Below are 18,139 nucleotides of genomic sequence, written 5' to 3'. Positions count from 1 at the left end.
AAAACAGGTACAGGGTATAAAGGGGTTTAATGTCCAAGGGGGCGGGGCCTGATCTTCGTGTTTCTTAAGCTAGGAGTCAGGTCTCCTGGTGTCTCTGTGTATATACTCACCTATCTCTCTTGTAGAGCCGTGCCTGCCTCGCCATCCGGTCCTGACCGAATCCCGAACCCCGAACGCTGTCCATCTGCCATCCTGACAGTCCATACCATCTCGGATCCCTGCGGTGACCTGTAATCTCGCTCCAAAGGTTCCGGACCCCGCCTGACATCTTCTCGGCTTCCGAACCTGAGCTGCGTCACCCGGACTACCACCAGTGACTCCGTGGTCCCAGGGACTTCTCCGTTATACTCGTGTGCACGGACTGTTCTGCTGCCTATAGTGCTCCAGCTACCGGACCCCTTACCACCATCTAGGAGTTCGGCCCAGTGGATCCACCTCCTGGGTCTGCCCGTCCACCTGGCCCTGACACATGCTTGCCGTTATTCGGTTAATAACGGCGATCACCGTACCTTTAAATGAAAAAACCGGCCTGAACCGTAATCTCCAGGGTCTCAGCTACCCCCGGCAGCTGAGACCCCGGAAATTTTCCGACTCTGGGGGGCGCTAGACCCTTTTTTCCGACCGCCGTTAAAAAGCGGCGGATCGGAAAAAGTACCCTAATATGTCGCCGTTAAAAGGCGTATCGGCAGTCGTAAAGGGGTTAATACATTTTTCCAAACTCGAGCCAGCGCGTCTTATGGTAATATTGAAATTTAGGCTTTTTCATCTTTTTTCGGGGCACCATTCCAGAATTGTGTAACATGCGTCACACGGTGCTTCCATGAGCCTCTGTGATCTCACTATTACAAAACATATGAGCCACTTCTACTGCAATATTTGTTGTGCCAGAAATGATAGAGCTGGTGATGAGTCGACTTGTTGACGCCGATATTTTTTTGGGATGTCCACCTTTTGGCTTTTAAATGGATCGATTTCATTTCTTATTCACAAACTGTCATAGCCCTCACATGATGTAGTTCTGGAATTTTCTTGTCCGAGAGACTGCTATCAATGAGCTTCATGATGTTAATTTTTTCTTGGTAAATCTTTTTCATGGCTGCTCCTCATTTCAAATTAGTGAATTTCGCTTGGGAATCAACCTAATAACACACTGAGCTATTAGGGAATGTGAGAACAGATTGTAATTTATAGTATAAAGGAAGAAAGAGATTTTTCAAACACAAGAAGCAAAACAGTAACAATGGAGTGACATGATAATTATCTGCATAACTAATCATAATCTAAATACTTGTAAGTTTATTTTACATATGAGATAGCCAATATGATTCTCTATAAAATGAATGTAATCAAAGCTGGGATAAATGGGAAGATATGGAGCCTGAAATCCTTTACTTGCCACTGTATACATAATATACACATACATACATATATTGCATATATACACAAACACACACATACATGTATACACACACACACATACACAAGCACACACTGTTTAAAATGTCATACACAGGAAAACTTAATTTCATGTGCTTATGGTTTAAACATGTCACCTAAATGCAGCACCCACAGTTTTCTTCTATGCACATATACGTCTGACACCATTCAACAAAGGTACAGATGGAAGTGTGCCGCCTCCATGCCAGCAGCCGGGGCTGCTCGGGTCCGAGCCTTCAGGGGAGGTGGCTCGAGGGTCTCTGGACCTGGGGGTCTTGCGGACACGCCGAATAAATGAGGGGGACGTATATGTATGGGCCGGGCTGTATTAAGTTCGTGACGCCACCCATGGTGTGTGGTGAGGTGGGACACCACCGCTGATGTTACGGGGCACCCGGGGGAGATGTTGTGCAGCAAGTTGTTAACCTCTCCGTGGGCAGGGATGGTGGCCCCGGGACCCGGTTGATGGAAGCGTGCAGGGGATGGCAACCGCAGGGGGTGCTGGTGTACTCACAGTTAGTAAAACACACAAGTCGCTGGTAAACCAAGGTGATGGTGGCCGGTGCTGCGGCCGGTTGTGTTCAGGTCCCCCACCCGGCTGGGGGTCTGTATCCTTTTCCTGCACTGCTTTTAAGTAGAAATGACTTCCCAGTTGAAACGTAGGAGTCCGCTCCCGGCTGGATGTGGCCTAATGAGCCGTACCCGCAGACGCTAGCCCGTGGGATCTATGGGCCCTGGCGGTGACCTCTTATCCCTAATCGGTGGGCTGTTGTCTTCTATGAGGGACTTTGGGTGCGACAGAACCTCTAGTCCTGGCCTCAATCGGTTAATTAACCAGTCCGCTTGTTTCCGGTTTCTGGCTTCAGGGTCCGAGTACCTCCCTGTGTGCTACGGTTCCCGGGTCGGTTCCCCACGTCAGTACCAGCGGGCTACAACCCTGTCCCGGTCCACCTCGGTTCTGCTGAGCCGTCTTCCCATCTCCTGCTGACGGAGACTACCGTCTGCCTCCTAGCCAGTGGCACCAGGGCTTCAACCCTGGTACCGTTCAACTTGGATTTCACTGCTGGAGCTACCCTTAGTTCCAGCCCACACTCCTCTCCAAACTGAACTCAAAGCTTAACTGCCTTGTTTTCCCGCCCTGGGATGTCTAGACCCCTGGGTGGGCGTGTTCCAACCGCCTGGTCACACCCACTGGTGTGTCTATCTTTCCCTAGGGGGGGATGACTAGGGTTTTCTGGTTAGCTGTGTGTTTCCTAATGGGGAACGGTGTTGTGCAGGGGGCCTAACTGTGACTACCTGGTTTTGCCAGGGCGTCACAAAAGCAACATATTCTTTTGTATCTGTGACGCCCTGTCAAAACCAGGTAGTCACACAGTACAGGCCCCCGCATAACACCTCTCCCACACAGGGTTAAATCAGCCGGCAAAATCCTAGTCACCCCCTCAGGGAAGGACAGACACACCAGTGGGTGGGACCAGGCGGAAGGAAAATGCCCACCTATGGGTCTGGAGAGCCCGGGGCGGGAAAACAGTCAGAAAAAGTTTAGGAGTTGAAGTGAGAAGTTGAAGTTGACAGGCGTCGGGGTTGGAGCCCCAGCATACTGGCTAGGTGGCAGACAGTGGTCAGTGCCAGCAGGAGATGGGAAGACGGCTGCCAAAGATCCGAGGTGGACCAGGGCAGCGTTGTAGCTCGTCGGTACCGACACCGGAGACCCGACCCGGAAACCGTGCACAAAGGGGGTACTTGGACCCTGAAACCAGGACCGGCACCAACGGCCTAGCTAATTAACCAATTGAGGGCAGGAATTTAGGTCCTGTCTCAACCTAAGTCCCGAAGTAGACAACCCCCCACCGAGAGGGATAGGGCATCCGCCAGTGCCCGGTAGATCCCACGGGTCAGCGTCAGACGGGCACGGCTCCCAACCAAAGGACAGGGAGTGGACTCCCGCGTTACACGCCAGGAAGTCCATCACAAAAAACACAAAGTGCAGAGGGAAGGGGCATTGACCACCGGCCCAGGTGTGGGACCAGAAATACACCCCCGGCCGCGAGAGCCGGCCACCATCATCTTGGTTTACCAAAGGACTTGTGTGATTTATTCAACCGTGAGTAACATCCCCGGCCTGACCGGGTGCGCCGGCCCCTGCCGTTACCATCCCCTGCACAGAGACATTGGGCCCCGGGCATCCATCCCTGCCCACGGAGGGGTTAACATCCATCTGCCAGCCCATCGACCCTGGGAGTCCAACAACAGCAGCGGTGGTGCTACACCTCACCACACACCGTGGGTGGCGTCACAGACAGTTCTCAACAACATCCATACAAATATGTCCCCCTTTTATTAGAAGTGGCCGCGCGACCCCCGGGTCCGGTAGAGTCCCTCTAGCCATACCGCAGATCCGGATCCGAGCAGCACGGCTGCTGGCATGTGGGCGGCCCACCTCTTCTTTATTTCTATGACATTTAGAGGGTTTTTTTGCACTACACATTAGCGTTTGGTATTTCTGAAATTTGAGCAGAAAGAGGACAATACTTTAAAATAATTTTTAAAATTTGACATTCCAAAATGTAAACATTTTCTATGGATTCACAATGAATCTACAAATAAATAATGCAATCCTCCAGTCAAAATTGAAATTTGACCACTTGTTAAATAGTTAACTCAAGATATATGGGCTCCATTCTGCCATTATAAAATGCCGCTAAGGATTTCTGTGTAGAGGGCATTGTTAAAAATTCATAGACAAGCCCCATCCCCCTTCTACGAAAGACACGAAGTCCCAGATAGCAACAGTCATTTTGAGACGAAAAGTGGCAAGATCAGTTAAAAGAAGGGCACCAGGAATATTGAATATGTAGTCAAATTCTGGACTGGAGGGTCACTTTTAGGCCCGTTTCACACGTCAGTGAAAAACAGTGACGTTTTTCACTGGCGTGTAAAACACGCACATGTCCCTGCGTGTGCCATGATTCACGGCACACGTGGGTTGTCTAAGTGCAATCCGGGCTCCGTTCTCCGTGGCCCGTGATTGCACTTAGAAAACAACTCACCTGTGCGCGCTCCCGCTGTCCATGGTGCTGATCGCTCCCGCGGTGCAGCATCCGGCCGGTGGTGACCCCCGCAGCAGCTGCTTCCGGGTCGGCTGTGTCGCGCATAATGAATATGCGCGACAATAATGAGCCGGCTCAGAAGCAGCAGGGAGAACGGGCTGCAGAGGACATCGCTGGACGCCGGGTGAGTAAAAGTGATTTTTATTTCAAAAGCACGTTTTTTTCTGGCACGTGTTTCACGGACCACACCACTGCGTGGTCCGTGGAACATCAGTGATGCCAGAAAAAAATGGACATGTCTCCGTGCGGCAATCACGCACACGCGGGTACGCCGCACGGAGACACGTGCAGTGAAAAATCACTGACGTGTGAGCAGACCCATTCATTATAATGGGTCTGCGTATGTCAGTGATTCTGGTACGTTTTAAAAAAAGCACAAACGTACCAGAATCACTGACGTGTGAAAGGGGCCTTAGGTAGCAAAGTTCTCTGGCCTCCGTGCATAATGGAAGCCACCAGTTTCTGTTAGATTCATGATGCATTAGATATCATCAGCACCCAACAGATCCAACTGACGTATAATTGGGTCCATCAGATTCAGTGTGGTTTCTGTCGGGATAGGAAAAATACTGCTACAGGGAACATGATAACTGCACCTCAGAAGTGAACAGAGCCTTAAACCAGCTATAGTCAGGAAAGTAAAATAGTCCATATTCACTACAACGACACACTAAAACTAATAACTAGATTATGTAATATGTATGAATCGCTCTATGCATTTGTAAAAAACTTGATTTTGATATTAAAGTTACACTATTTTATATATTTAGATCTACAAAAAAAACAGTAAATCCCCTTTATATCAATACCTTAACCAGTAAAGAGTACTTACAACTCCTACAGGGAATGCTAAGACGGCCATCATCCAGTCTCGGAGGGAGATGAGCTTTTTCAGTTGACGTTCTTGTTCCAGATTGTCACTGCCTTTTGTTAGAAGACAGGACAGGTCAGACAGAACACAAATACCAAAGAAGACGGCCTGGATAACCTAAAGAGGAAATATCAATAGTGCAATTAATAATGTGAAGTGTTAGATTGTGTTCAGATGGCTATAAACAAACACAATGCAAACACTATGGGAGAAAGGCATGGCAACTCCAGAATAGAAAGGGCATTCTGCCAAAAGACATTAGGTCCACAGCAGCTTTTCCTAAAGAATACAGGATAATATGAGAGATGTGAATACAACATGATAGGCAGCCACACAAAATATGGATTTAATTTAGATTTCTCGCTTGTTCATTCACTTTGTATTTTATTAATAAATAAAAAAAAATAAACTATTAAAGCACCACTCCAGCATTTATTTTTTATTTTACTGCTGTAGTGGTGCTTATATCTAAGTCCACTGCCGCCGGTCTCATACTCACCCTCCGGTGTCTTCATCTGTTATCAGCGCCTCTCCTGACGGTCTTCTGCAGTGTGTGATCTGCCGGCAGCTCCAGTTTTTCATGAATAGCGCTAAAGATCAGAACTCAATACATCTCTATGAGAACCTCGTTCTGGCCTCACTCTAGGTTTCATAGAGTTGCATTGAGAGCTTGTGATGTAACTTCTGACTTCCGCCTAGTCAGAAGTTGAAGTCACAAGATTCCACCGCGGGACTGGAGCGACAAAGTAAAAAGGTGAAGACGCCAGAGGGTGAGTATAAGACCGGGGGCTGCTACTCTAGCCACGAAAAAACAAAATTTTCCCCACATATGAGTATATATATATATATATATATATATATATACATATACACTGTATATATATCCATATATAAATACACTGTATATATTTATTTTACTTCCAGGTGACACAATTTGTAAAACTGCACAGCAACAGCATTTCAAACAGTACATTACATTCATTCAACCTGTGCCCAAAAATGGATGGAACTGTACATCGAGACTGCATGATCTTTCTGGCAATTAAGTGTAAAGTTCTGATGGATGGCATGGGCACAAGAATTGTGCCTGAGCCTTCTGCAGCAGGAGTCAGCTGTTATATACAGCCAGGCTCATGCTACCTGTGCAATCGAAGGGTGCCAATGGGTTTTTGTGCCAACTGAAAGCTGACAATGGCCTCTGTGTCTGCTATATCTGCTATATCCTTGAGCCAATCAGACTCTGCCATGCTGGGGACCATTATTAATGCATTCAAAGCATCACATGTTTAAATCCCCTTGTGAGACTAGTAATTATATTCATACTGACTTAAAGAAAAAAAATTAACACCTTGTGAATAGAATTGATAATAAAGTGTCAGGCAAACTATGTAGGATATTAAAAACTGACCTTGATAGTACAATATGAGGGCATGTGCGCACGTTGCTTTTTACCTGCTTTTTACCTGCTTTTTTGCTGCTTTTTCTTCTGCGCTGTTTAATGCCAAAATGGATGTGTTCTTCTATTCAAGCAAAGTCTATGGGAATTTGGGTTTCTTGTTCACACTATGTTGTTCAAAATGCTGCCTTTTTGTGGCAGAACTTTGGTCAAAAACTCAGCTTTGCAGTGCAAAACCCAAATGGCAAAAACAATTGACATGTTGCTTCTTTGAAAAGCTGAGTTTTTGACCAAAGTTCTGCCTCAAAAAGGCAGCATTTTGAACAACATAGTGTGAACAAGAAACCCAAATTCCCATAGACTTTGCTTGAATAGAAGAACACATCCATTTTGGCATTAAACAGCGCAGAAGAAAAAGCAGCAAAAAAGCAGGTAAAAAGCAGGTAAAAAGCAACGTGCGCACATACCCTTACAAAATGATCTGGATAAGATGTTGGAATGGGCAGACACTTGGCAAATGAGATTTAATATTGATAAATGTAAAGTAATGCACCTAGGACGGAGTAATCCACATTTTAAAAAAGGATATTTAAAAGTCAGAGTCAGTTGAAAGGAATGGAAGGCCTCCCATATGATGACAGGTTGAAAAAGTTGGATTTGTTTAGCTTAGAAAAAAGACGTCTCAGAGGAGATCTCATTTATATGTATAAATACATGTGTGGTCAATATAAATGACTGGCACATGACTTATTCCTGCCAAAGACAATACTAAGGACCAGGGGGCACTCACTGCGAGTGGAAGAAAAGAAATTCCGGCAGTTAAATAGGAAAGGGTTCTTTACAGTTAGAGAATTTCAGAATCTGACTACTCTACAACAAGAGGTAGTAATGGCAGACACTATAACAGCTTTTAAAAAAGACCTGGATGATTTCCTCATTACACATAACATTGTCGGTTATGCAGTGCCTTGCGAAAGTATTCGGCACCCTTGAATTTTTCAACCTTTTCCCACATTTCAGGCTTCAAACATAAGGATAAAAAAAATAAAAATATGATGAAGAATCAACAAGTGGTACATAATTGTGAAGGTGAATGATATTTATTGCTTATTTAAAATTTTTGTAAAAAAAATACAAAAGTGAAAATTGGGGCGTGCAATATTATTCGGCCCCTTTACTTTCAGTGCAGCAAACTCACTCCAAAAGTTCATTGAGGATCTCTGAATGATCCAATGTTGACCTAAATGACTGATGATGATAAATATAAGATACCTGTGTGTAATCAAGTCTCCGTATAAATGCACCTGCTCTGTGATAGTCTCAGTGTTCTGTTTAAAGCGCAGAGAGTATCATGAAGACCAAGGAACACAACAGGCATGTCCATGATACTGTTGTGGAGACGTTTAAAGCCGGATTTGAGTGCAAAAAGATTTCCAAAAATATAAACGTCCCAAGGAGCACTGTGCAAGTGATCGTATTGAAATGGAAGGAGTATCATACCACTGCAAATCTACCAAGACCCGGCCGTCCCTCAAAAATTTCATGTCAAACAAGGAAAAGACTGATTAGAGATGCAGCCAAGAGGCCCATGATCACTCTGGATGAACTGTAGAGATCTACAGCCGAGGTGGGAGAGTCTGTGCACATGACAACAATCAGTCGTACACTGCATAAATCTGGCCTTTATAGAAGAGTGGCAAGAAGAAAGCCATTTCTCAAAGATATCCATAAAAAGTGTCATATAAAGTTTGTGGAAGAAGATGCTCTGGTCAGATTAAACCAAAATCGAACTTTTTGGGCACAATGCCAAACGATATGTTTGGCGTAAAAGCAACACAGCTCATCACCCTGAACACACCATCCCCACTGTCAAACATGGTGGTGGCAGCATCAAGTTTGGGCCTGCTTTTCTTCAGCAGGGACAGTGAAGATGGTTAAAATTGATGGGAAGATGGATGGAGCCAAATACAGGGCCATTCTTGAAGAAAACCTGTTGGAGTCTGCAAAAGACTGGAGACTGGGATGGAGATTTGTCTTTCAACAAAACAATGATCCAAAACATAAAGCAAAAGCTACAGTCATGGCCAAACGTTTTGAGAATGCTACAAATATTAATTTTTACAAAGTCTACTGCTTAAGTTTTTCTAATGGCAATTTGCATATACTCCAGAATGTCATAAAGAGTGATCAGCTTAACAGCAATTACTTGCAAAGTCAATATTGACTAAGAAAATGAACTTTAACCCCCAAAACACATTTCAACATCATTGCATTCCTGCCTTAAAAGGAGCAGCTAACATTGTTTTAGTGATTGTTCCAATAACACAGGTGTGGGTGTTTATGAGGACAGGGCTGGCGATCAGTCATGATTAAGTAAGAATGACACCACTGGACACTTTAAAAGGAGGCTGGTGCTTGGTATCATTGTTTCTCTTCAGTTCACCATGGTTATCTCTAAAGAAAGACGTGCAGCCATCATTGCTCTGCACAAAAATGGCCTAACAGGGAAGAGTTTTGCAGCTACAAAGATTGCACCTCAGTCAACAATCTATCATATCATCAAGAACTTCAAGGAGAGAGCTTCGATCGTTGCCAAAAAGGCTCCAGGGCGCCCAAGAAGGACCAGCAAACGCCAGGACCATATCTTAAAACTGTTTCAGCTGTGGGATCGGACTACCAGCAGTGCTGAGCTAGCTCAGCAATGGCAGCAGGCTGGTGTGAGTGCTTCTGCACGCACTGTGAGGCGCAGACTGCTTGAGCAAGGCCTGGTTTCAAGGAGGGCAGCAAAGAAGCCACTTCTCTCCAGAAAAAACATCAGGGCCGACTGATAATCTGCAAAAGGTACAGGGACTGGACTGCTGAGGACTGGGGTAAAGTCATTTTACCAGATGAATCCCCCTTTCGATTGTTTGGGACATCTGGAAAACAGCTTATTAGGAGAAGAAGAGGTGAGCGCTACCACCAGTCTTGTCTCATGCCAACTGTTAAGCATCCTGAAACGATTCATGTGTGGGGTTGGTTCTCAGCCAAGGGAATCGGCTCACTCACAGTCTTGCCTAAAAACACAGCCATGAATAAAGAATGGTACCAGAATGTCCTCCAAGAGCAACTTCTCCCAACTGTCCAAGAGCAGTTTGGCGCCCAACAATGCCTTTTGCAGCATGATGGAGCACCTTGCCATAAAGCAAAGGTGATCACTAAATCGCTCATGGAACAAAACATAGAGATTTTGGGTCCATGGCCTGGAAACTCCCCAGATCTTAATCCCATTGAGAACTTGTGGGCAATCATCAAGAGACGGGTGGACAAACAAAAACCAACAAATTCCGGCAAAATGCAAGCATTGCTTATGCAAGAATGGACAGCTATCAGTCAGGATTTCATCCAGAAGTTGATTGAGAGCATGCCAGGGAGAATTGCAGAGGTCCTGAAGAAGAAGGGTCAACACTGCAAATATTGACTTGCTGCATTAACTCATTCTAACTGTCAATATAACCTTTTGGTACTCATAATATGATTGCAATTATATTTCTGTATGTGATGTAAACATCAGACAAACACAATTAAAACCAGAGGGCAACAGATCATGTGAAAATATAATTTTGGTGTCATTCTCAAAACTTTTGGCCATGACTGTACAATGGAAGTATTCACAAATAAATGTATCCAGGTGTTAGAATGGCCAAGTCAAAGTCCAGACCTGAATCCAATCAAGAATCTGTGGAAACAGCTAAAAACTGCTGTTCATAAACGCTCTCCATCCAAGCTCACTCAGCTCCAGCTGTTTGCAAAGGAAGCATGGGCAAGAATTTCAGTCTCTCGATGTGCAAAACTGATAGAGACATACCCCAAGCGACTTGCAGCTGTAATCGCAGTAAAAGGTCCCCCCATACTCTGGAACGCTCTACCTCAGCACATCAGACTCTCCACTACCGTGGAAAGCTTCAAGAGGAACCTCAAGACCCACCTCTTCCAACAAGCCTACAACCTACAATAGCCCTCAGTCCAGTAGACCACTGCACAACCAGCTCTGTCCTCACCTATTGTACCATCACCCATTCCCTGTAGACTGTGAGCCCTCGCGGGCAGGGTCCTCTCTCCTCCTATACCAGTCTGTCTTGTACTGTTAATGATTGTTGTACGTATACCCTCTTTCACTTGTAAAGCGCCATGGAATAAATGGTGCTATAATAATAAATAATAATAATAATAAGAAAAGGTGGCGCTACAAAGTATTAACTTAAAGGGGCCGAATAATATTGCACGCCCCAATTTTCAGTTATTTATTTTTTACAAATAATTAAAATAAGCAATAAATATCATTCACCTTCACAACTGTGTCCCAATTGTTGTTGATTCTTCACCATAAAATTTAAAAATTTTATCTTTATGTTTGAAGCCTGAAATGTGGAAAAAGGGTGAAAAATTCAAGGGGGCCGAATACTTTTGCAAGGCACTGTAAATGATTTAGTGACAAAAAATGTATAATTAATGGAGAAAAGTTAAACTAAATGGACGTAAGCCTTTTTTCAACCTATATGACACTTTATGTGTGCAACACACTACATAGTGCAACATTTAAACTGCAGACAAACAGAAGCAGAATGGCTGCTTTGTTTATACTTCACATAAAGAGTTAACAAAAGTTTGTTAATAAATTATGAGCACCCTAAAATGATGCCAATGACAAAATACAACTTATTCTGAGGAAAACAAGTCCTGCTATGACGATGTTGTCAGAAGAATTTAAAAAATTCATGGCTCCTGAAATGCAAAAGGAGAAAAGTGAAAAAAGAAAAGATCTGACAAAGGCAAGAACTTGTGGTGACGCTAAGGGGTTAGAAAATAATTTTCATGGTTCTTCAACATCAATTCTTTAGAAAAATGTATATTCTGTTTAAGGTATTTTTATTCCATTCTACAAAACTCCTGCTTTATTAATATTTTATGGTTAATTTTATGGTTATTGTCTTAGTCAAACCTTTCTTAAATGATTTAAACTTCCCCATACCCAGAGGCATGATAAAAATGTTAATAAAAATGAAGACTTAAGTAACTGAATCCATTAAATCATGACTTTTGAAATTGTTTCTTTTTCCCAAATAAATATATCGTAGAAGAGTTATAAAGACAAATCTGGCAGAATTTTGGCTAAGTTTGTGCTAAAAAAAAAGACCTTCGTTCATGTTGTTCCCCACAATTGTTTATGTGTTACTCGCATACATGAGCGAGATACAAATGTGTCAAAAATTGGATTTTTAGCAAATTGCAACTTTTTATGAATGTTGACAATTAGGGTTCAAACATAAATGTATTTATATCATGCCTTTTTTAAAACAACTTGGACCTGTCTAGAATAAACGACTTTCAAAATTAATTTAGAAATGTCACGCTTCACAAAAAAGATAACCATGACCCCTTTAATGCCATCATATTCCACAGCACTTTACAAACATAATCATCACTGTCCCCATTGGGGCTCACAATCTAGATTCCCTATCTGTATGTCTTTGGAGTGTGGGAGAGGAAACCAAAGGAAACCCACGCAAACACAAGGAGAACATACAAACTCTTTGCAGATGTTGTCGTTGACAGTTAGCTGTTAGTGGTCATAATAATGAATACTACTACAATGCCTTGGACATAAGGTAAGAGACATAGCTAATCAAGAGAACTATACTACATTTCTAAATGGAGGTTTTTGCTAATATAATTATTGGGATAGGATCTTGGAGATGGGAATGCCCCTTTAAATAGCATAAAACTGATAAATTTGGAGAATGTCATTACAAGAAAATGGTGTGGATGTGCATCATTGTGGGTGAAATTGCAATGAAATATGTCCACTGGTCTACTTTTTGTTAGTAATAAATTTAGACTGATGTTTATATTTTTTATATTAAAAAAATTGAAAGTTTGGAATAATTTGCAATTTGTAAATTCATTTTTCCTTCCCTTAATACAGATAGTCATACTAGTACTAACATTTACTCTGTCATCTTTATGTTGGCATCATTTTTTTTAAATATCACAATATTTTTTCATGACTTTTGAAATCTTCTAAGCTTAGACTTTTTAAGGACTTGTCCTTTTTTTGAAGTGATTTATTTACTTTGTTTACTTTATGTACTTTTAATTTATATACTTTGTTTTATATAGTTTTTATTAAGCTTTTACATATTGCTTTTTATTTATGTATTATTATTTAATTTTATTACTTGGTTTAATTTTGTTAACTAACATATTAGTTTTTATTTACTTGCTTATATTTGTTAACCATCATATTCCACTGCTCTTTACAGACATGGTGCGCCTGGGCATCTATCTCTATTCTATTAGTGCTATTCCATAAAGTTTCCTGAAAGCATTGCTGACCAAAATGTTACATATTTCAGGATTGCAATTTCCATTAAAACCCATATCTCTTGTTAATTTATGAGTTCTGGATTCCTTTTCTTTATTTGTATATGGAATGGTATCCTATCCGGGCACCATATCCATGTACAAAATGATGTATATCCCAGCTATATATCTCAAGGAAGATGCTAAATTATCTAGGGAGTATTTTGACCTCACAAGTGGTCCATAGAATTTAGAACAAGTGGTCCATGAAATTAAAACTTGCCTTATTTTGCAATATTTTGTTTTAACCGCAAATTATTTTTTTTACAAAGGCTAACAGGTGAAAAGTACCAAGCAGTTTTTTAGGAAGTGCACGATAATACAGCATTTTGTTGTATGTAGAGGTGAGCGAATGATTTCACACGATCATTGTCCTACCTGACAGAATCCCTGACCCTGACACCTGTTCTGATTTGTGGGCTCGGATTTGTGTGATCACTGTGAGCTGATTAATCAGAAGACATGCTGGGGATTTTGTCAGGTAGGAGGCAGTTCACAGGATTCTTAAGGCCCCGTCACACACAATGAGATCGCTAACAAGATCGTTGCTGAGTCACAGTTTCTGTGACATAGCAATGATCTCGCCAGCAATCTCGTTATGTGTGACACCTACCAGCGATCAGGCCCCTGCTGTGAGATCGCTAGTCGTTGCCGAATGGTCCGGACCATTTTCTTCAAAGACGATGTCCTGCTGGGCAGGACGCATCGCTGTGTTTGATGCCTACCAACAACCTCCTAACAGGGTCCCATCACCGCTGAGATCGTTATACAGGTCGCTCATCATTACTGTATTGTTGGTAAGGTCTGACTGTGTGATATCTCACCAGCGACCTCCCAGCGACTTACCAGCGATCCCTATCAGGTCGCATCATTTTCGGGATCGCTGGTAAGTCATTGTGTGTGACTGGGCCTGTAAGGACTATTGACGTGATTGCAGGACCAGTGTTATGTAAATCGATTTGCTTATCCCTACATGCTCATATTAGGAGAGTTGATCATACTGACAGATTCCTTTTAAGCCCTTCACTCCCAGGTGATTTTCTGTTTTTGTCCCCCCCCCTTCTTCCAAGAGCCATAACGTTCTTATTTTCCTGTCATATAGCCATGTGAGAGCTAGTTTTTGCACTGAACTTCTGAATGACACCATTCATTTTGCCACAGATTGTACTGGCAAACGGGTAAAAAATATCCAAGTGCAGAAATTGATAACAGAGAGTGATAGAAGAAGGGTCTTAATTCCGCGCCAAGGACTCAATGGATCCAGGAAGAGATTAATGCTTCTTTAATAACATGTAAAAGTCTACGCGTTTCTGGAGACACACCTCCCTTCATCAGGACATTGGCAAGAGAACATCAAATCTCTTGAGTTTCTCATCCAAGTGCAGAAATTGGAATTTCAAAAAAAATGTAATTTTATTTACAATGTTCACTATATGGTAAAACTGAACAAGCAATATGATTCCCCAGGTCAGTACGAGTTTGTAGATACCAAACATACATAGTTTTAATCTAAATGGTGAGAATACGTTCCAAAATGTGTCAAAAAAAGAATTGCGCTTTTTTGCCATTTTCCAAGACGTAAAGCATTCTCATTTTTTCGGATTTGGGGCTGTGTGAAGGCTTATTTTTTGTATATTGTTCTGGCTCTTTTATTTAATTATGCCATTGTAGTGCAGATTCAATGTTTTGATCGCCTGTTATTACATTTTATTGCAATGTTGCAATAAAAAAAGCCAAAAAGCCATAACTTTGGCGTTTTGACTTAGATAAGGCATTTATGAATGCAATATGCATATTTTTTTTAATTGTGTTATTTTCTATTCAAATGATTTTTATTAGGTTTTGTAGTTGACAAATCTTGAAATCATGCGTTACAAAATTTAAGGACATATAGATAGTAATAACAAGGTTAAGAAAATGCACATATTTTGACCCTCCAGTTTGTTAGTGTTGATACATCAAGCAGTATATTTTGTTGGTCAAATCAATTGCTTATGAATTAACTTTTTGCAAAACATAACTAAACAACAAATAAAATTAACAACTTCCTGACATGGATTCCGTAGACAGTCCAGCAAATTTGCGAGATCAGAAACATATAATTCTAGTGAGTTTTAGATCAGGGAGGTATCAAAGACTAGAGCTTCAGGCCTGGAATTATTAGTGAGCTTGCATTTCTCGAATATAGTTAGTGTTTCCTTAATGTCAGTTGGGCTATATAGTCTGTCGGTGACTATAATTGTGTTATTTTCAATGGGGCTAAAGAAGGGTGATTTGAACTTTTAGATTTTAGGTGTTTATTCTTTTCATATTTTTAAGACTTTTTTCCACACTTTTTATTGATTTTACTAGCCTCCACTTGAAGCCTGCGCTGTCTGATCGCTTGTGCGGTACAGAGCCATGCTAATGCACAGCTCTGCACAGCACAAATGATCCTAGTCTGCGTATGCCATTGCTCAGCCAGCGCTCACAGGAATTGAGTCATTACAGTGACAATGGTCATCATCTGACCTGTCGCTGGTATGACAACTGAGAGTTTGACAGCATGGTCTAACGGGTTAACAGGTGCGGGCGGATCTCTGTTCCACCAGCATTTGTTAGCTGCACATGTCGGCTGATCAGATCAGCCAGCATGTGCAGGAAAAGATGTGGACTTAGCGTGTGAGTCCACATCAAAGGCAGAGACACCAGAGATTACGTACCTATGCATCATTGGTCATAAAGGGGTTAAGGAGAACATGAAACTGATTTAAAGAGGAGTTTTCTCCATTCCCGACAAGCCTGTTTCAGTAAATACTTACATATCACATGCATCTAAGAGGGAAGTTTTCTCCTTGTGGAGAGAGACACACCAGGTCTAGCATGCCAGTATGAGGCACTTTAAATGCCATACATACTCCTCATGCTCCAGATCTCATACTTTTCACTGACAAGAGGCACTACCATGAAACACGGTGTCTGCAAATTGAGATTCTCGTTTCTTTTATATATCTTAAAGGCCCCATCACACACAGAGATAAATCTTTGGCAGATCTGTGGTTGCAGTGAAATCATGGACATATTGTTTAATTTGTACACAGCCACAAACCTGGCACTGATTGTCCACAATTTCACTACAACCACAGATCTGCCGCAGATTTATCTGTGTGTGTGACAGGGCCTTTAGTCATATGGCAAGGCTCATGTAAAGGGTTGATACTGACTTCATGATTGTTATATCCAATAGGTGGCACTAGAGTTCAAGTTCTCGTTCTCTCTGAAGAGGCAATTTGCATATTACATTTCCCAAAAGAACATAAAAGGCGTTAAGCCTCCTCATACTGGCATGCCAGACCAGGTGTCTCAGTCTCCACAAGGAGAAAACTTCCCCCTTAGATCCCAGTCTTAGCCTTTCACCTAACCAACCCAGATCTCATACTTTGCACTAACGGGGGGCAATACCTCTAAACACGGTGTCTGCAAATTGAGATTCTGGTTTGGCTGATATACCCTTAGTCATATGGCAAGTCTCGTTTAAAGGGTTGATATTGACTTTTAGAATTGCTATTTCCAATAGGTGGCACTAGAGTTCAAGTCCTCTTCCTCTCTGAAGAGGCAATTTACATATTAAATATCCCATGCAACAATTCTTAATCATACTTCATCATAACTCTATAATATACCTTTACTGTGTTACTATTCCTGAAAATGTATAAATACTTTGACAACTGGATGACATTATTTCTCTTTCCACAGGAACAATCTCGCTCTGTCAACATTGACTGGATAGTATTAGACTATGTGAGGTCATATTGACAGGTGGTAACACCTAGCCATTCATTTTTTTCATATTGCAGTCGTAGAAAAAGATACTATAAAATTATGTAATGACGAATACTATTTTACTAAAATAACCCAAACTCCGGGGTCATGCGCACTGAGCCGAAATTCCCCATCGGACGCGATGGCGGCAGAGAGGTGAGTGAGATCATCTTGTGATGCTGCGCATTCATTAGCATGCCCACAGGGACGTACTAACATGCTAATGGCGCCGACTGGCAAAGGGAACTAGTCCCCACGCTCATTAGCATACGGTAAAAGATCTTTGGAAATACTTTTTCTAATGATCTCTTTATCTGTGCTAGTGTATACCGGGACGGTTAGGCAGGCATTAGCAATATGTACCCATAACAGCTCGTGGATCTGGGTGCATATTGGAACTGACAGGTTTCCTTTAAGGGGTTTTATTCCTCAACATTGCTCAAAACGGGACAATTTCTCTTAATCTTGAATGGTTGGGAGCTATGATTCTGTGATATAGTTTGTGGGTTAAAAATACTTACTACACCCCAAGATGAATTCCTTATGAGGTATAATTTGCTAAGTGGCTGAACTTGTGGGTGTTTCTGCTTTTTGGCACCACAGGGGTTCTGTAAATGCAAGAAAGTGGCCAAATTTGTTTTCCAAAAACTGAATAGTGCTCTTAGCTTTCTGAGTTTTCACACTGTTTGGGACAAATTTCATAACAAATTATGGGGCCCATTTTCTCCTTTTACTATTTGTATAAATTATAAACTTCTAAAACAAAATTTTTCTGTAATTTTTAATTTTAATGTAATTTTTGTTTTTTACATCTTCATGTTCTAAAGTTTCATCAATTACCTTTAGGTTAAAAATGCTCAACACACACCTAAATAAACTCATCTAGGAGTTTTGTTTCCAAAATGGAGTAACTTATGGATTTCTGCTGTTTTGGTACATCAGGGCTCAGCAAACGCAACAAAGCCAAATTCAGAGATATATAGAAATAGATATATAGAGAACTATAGATAGACATACAGTGCTGGTCAAAAGTATTGGCACCCCTGCAATTCTGTCAGATAATACTCAATTTCTTCTTGAAAATGATTGCAATCACAAATTCTTTGGTATTATTATCTTCAT

General features: G+C 41.9%; 1 protein-coding gene across 1 annotated transcript in view; it reads right to left on the bottom strand.

Moving 5' to 3' along the window:
• Positions 1–18,139, bottom strand: part of AIG1 (androgen induced 1) — a 606,269-nt gene that overhangs the window by 377,008 nt on the left and 211,122 nt on the right. The window contains exon 2 of the mRNA XM_075339801.1: positions 5,380–5,535. Coding sequence (XP_075195916.1) covers positions 5,380–5,535 — 156 coding nt within the window. The remainder of the gene's footprint in view (positions 1–5,379; positions 5,536–18,139) is intronic.

Source organism: Anomaloglossus baeobatrachus, chromosome 3, assembly GCF_048569485.1.
Source record: "Anomaloglossus baeobatrachus isolate aAnoBae1 chromosome 3, aAnoBae1.hap1, whole genome shotgun sequence".
Taxonomy (NCBI): domain Eukaryota; kingdom Metazoa; phylum Chordata; class Amphibia; order Anura; family Aromobatidae; genus Anomaloglossus; species Anomaloglossus baeobatrachus.
This window is presented reverse-complemented; position numbering and strand designations above follow the sequence as displayed.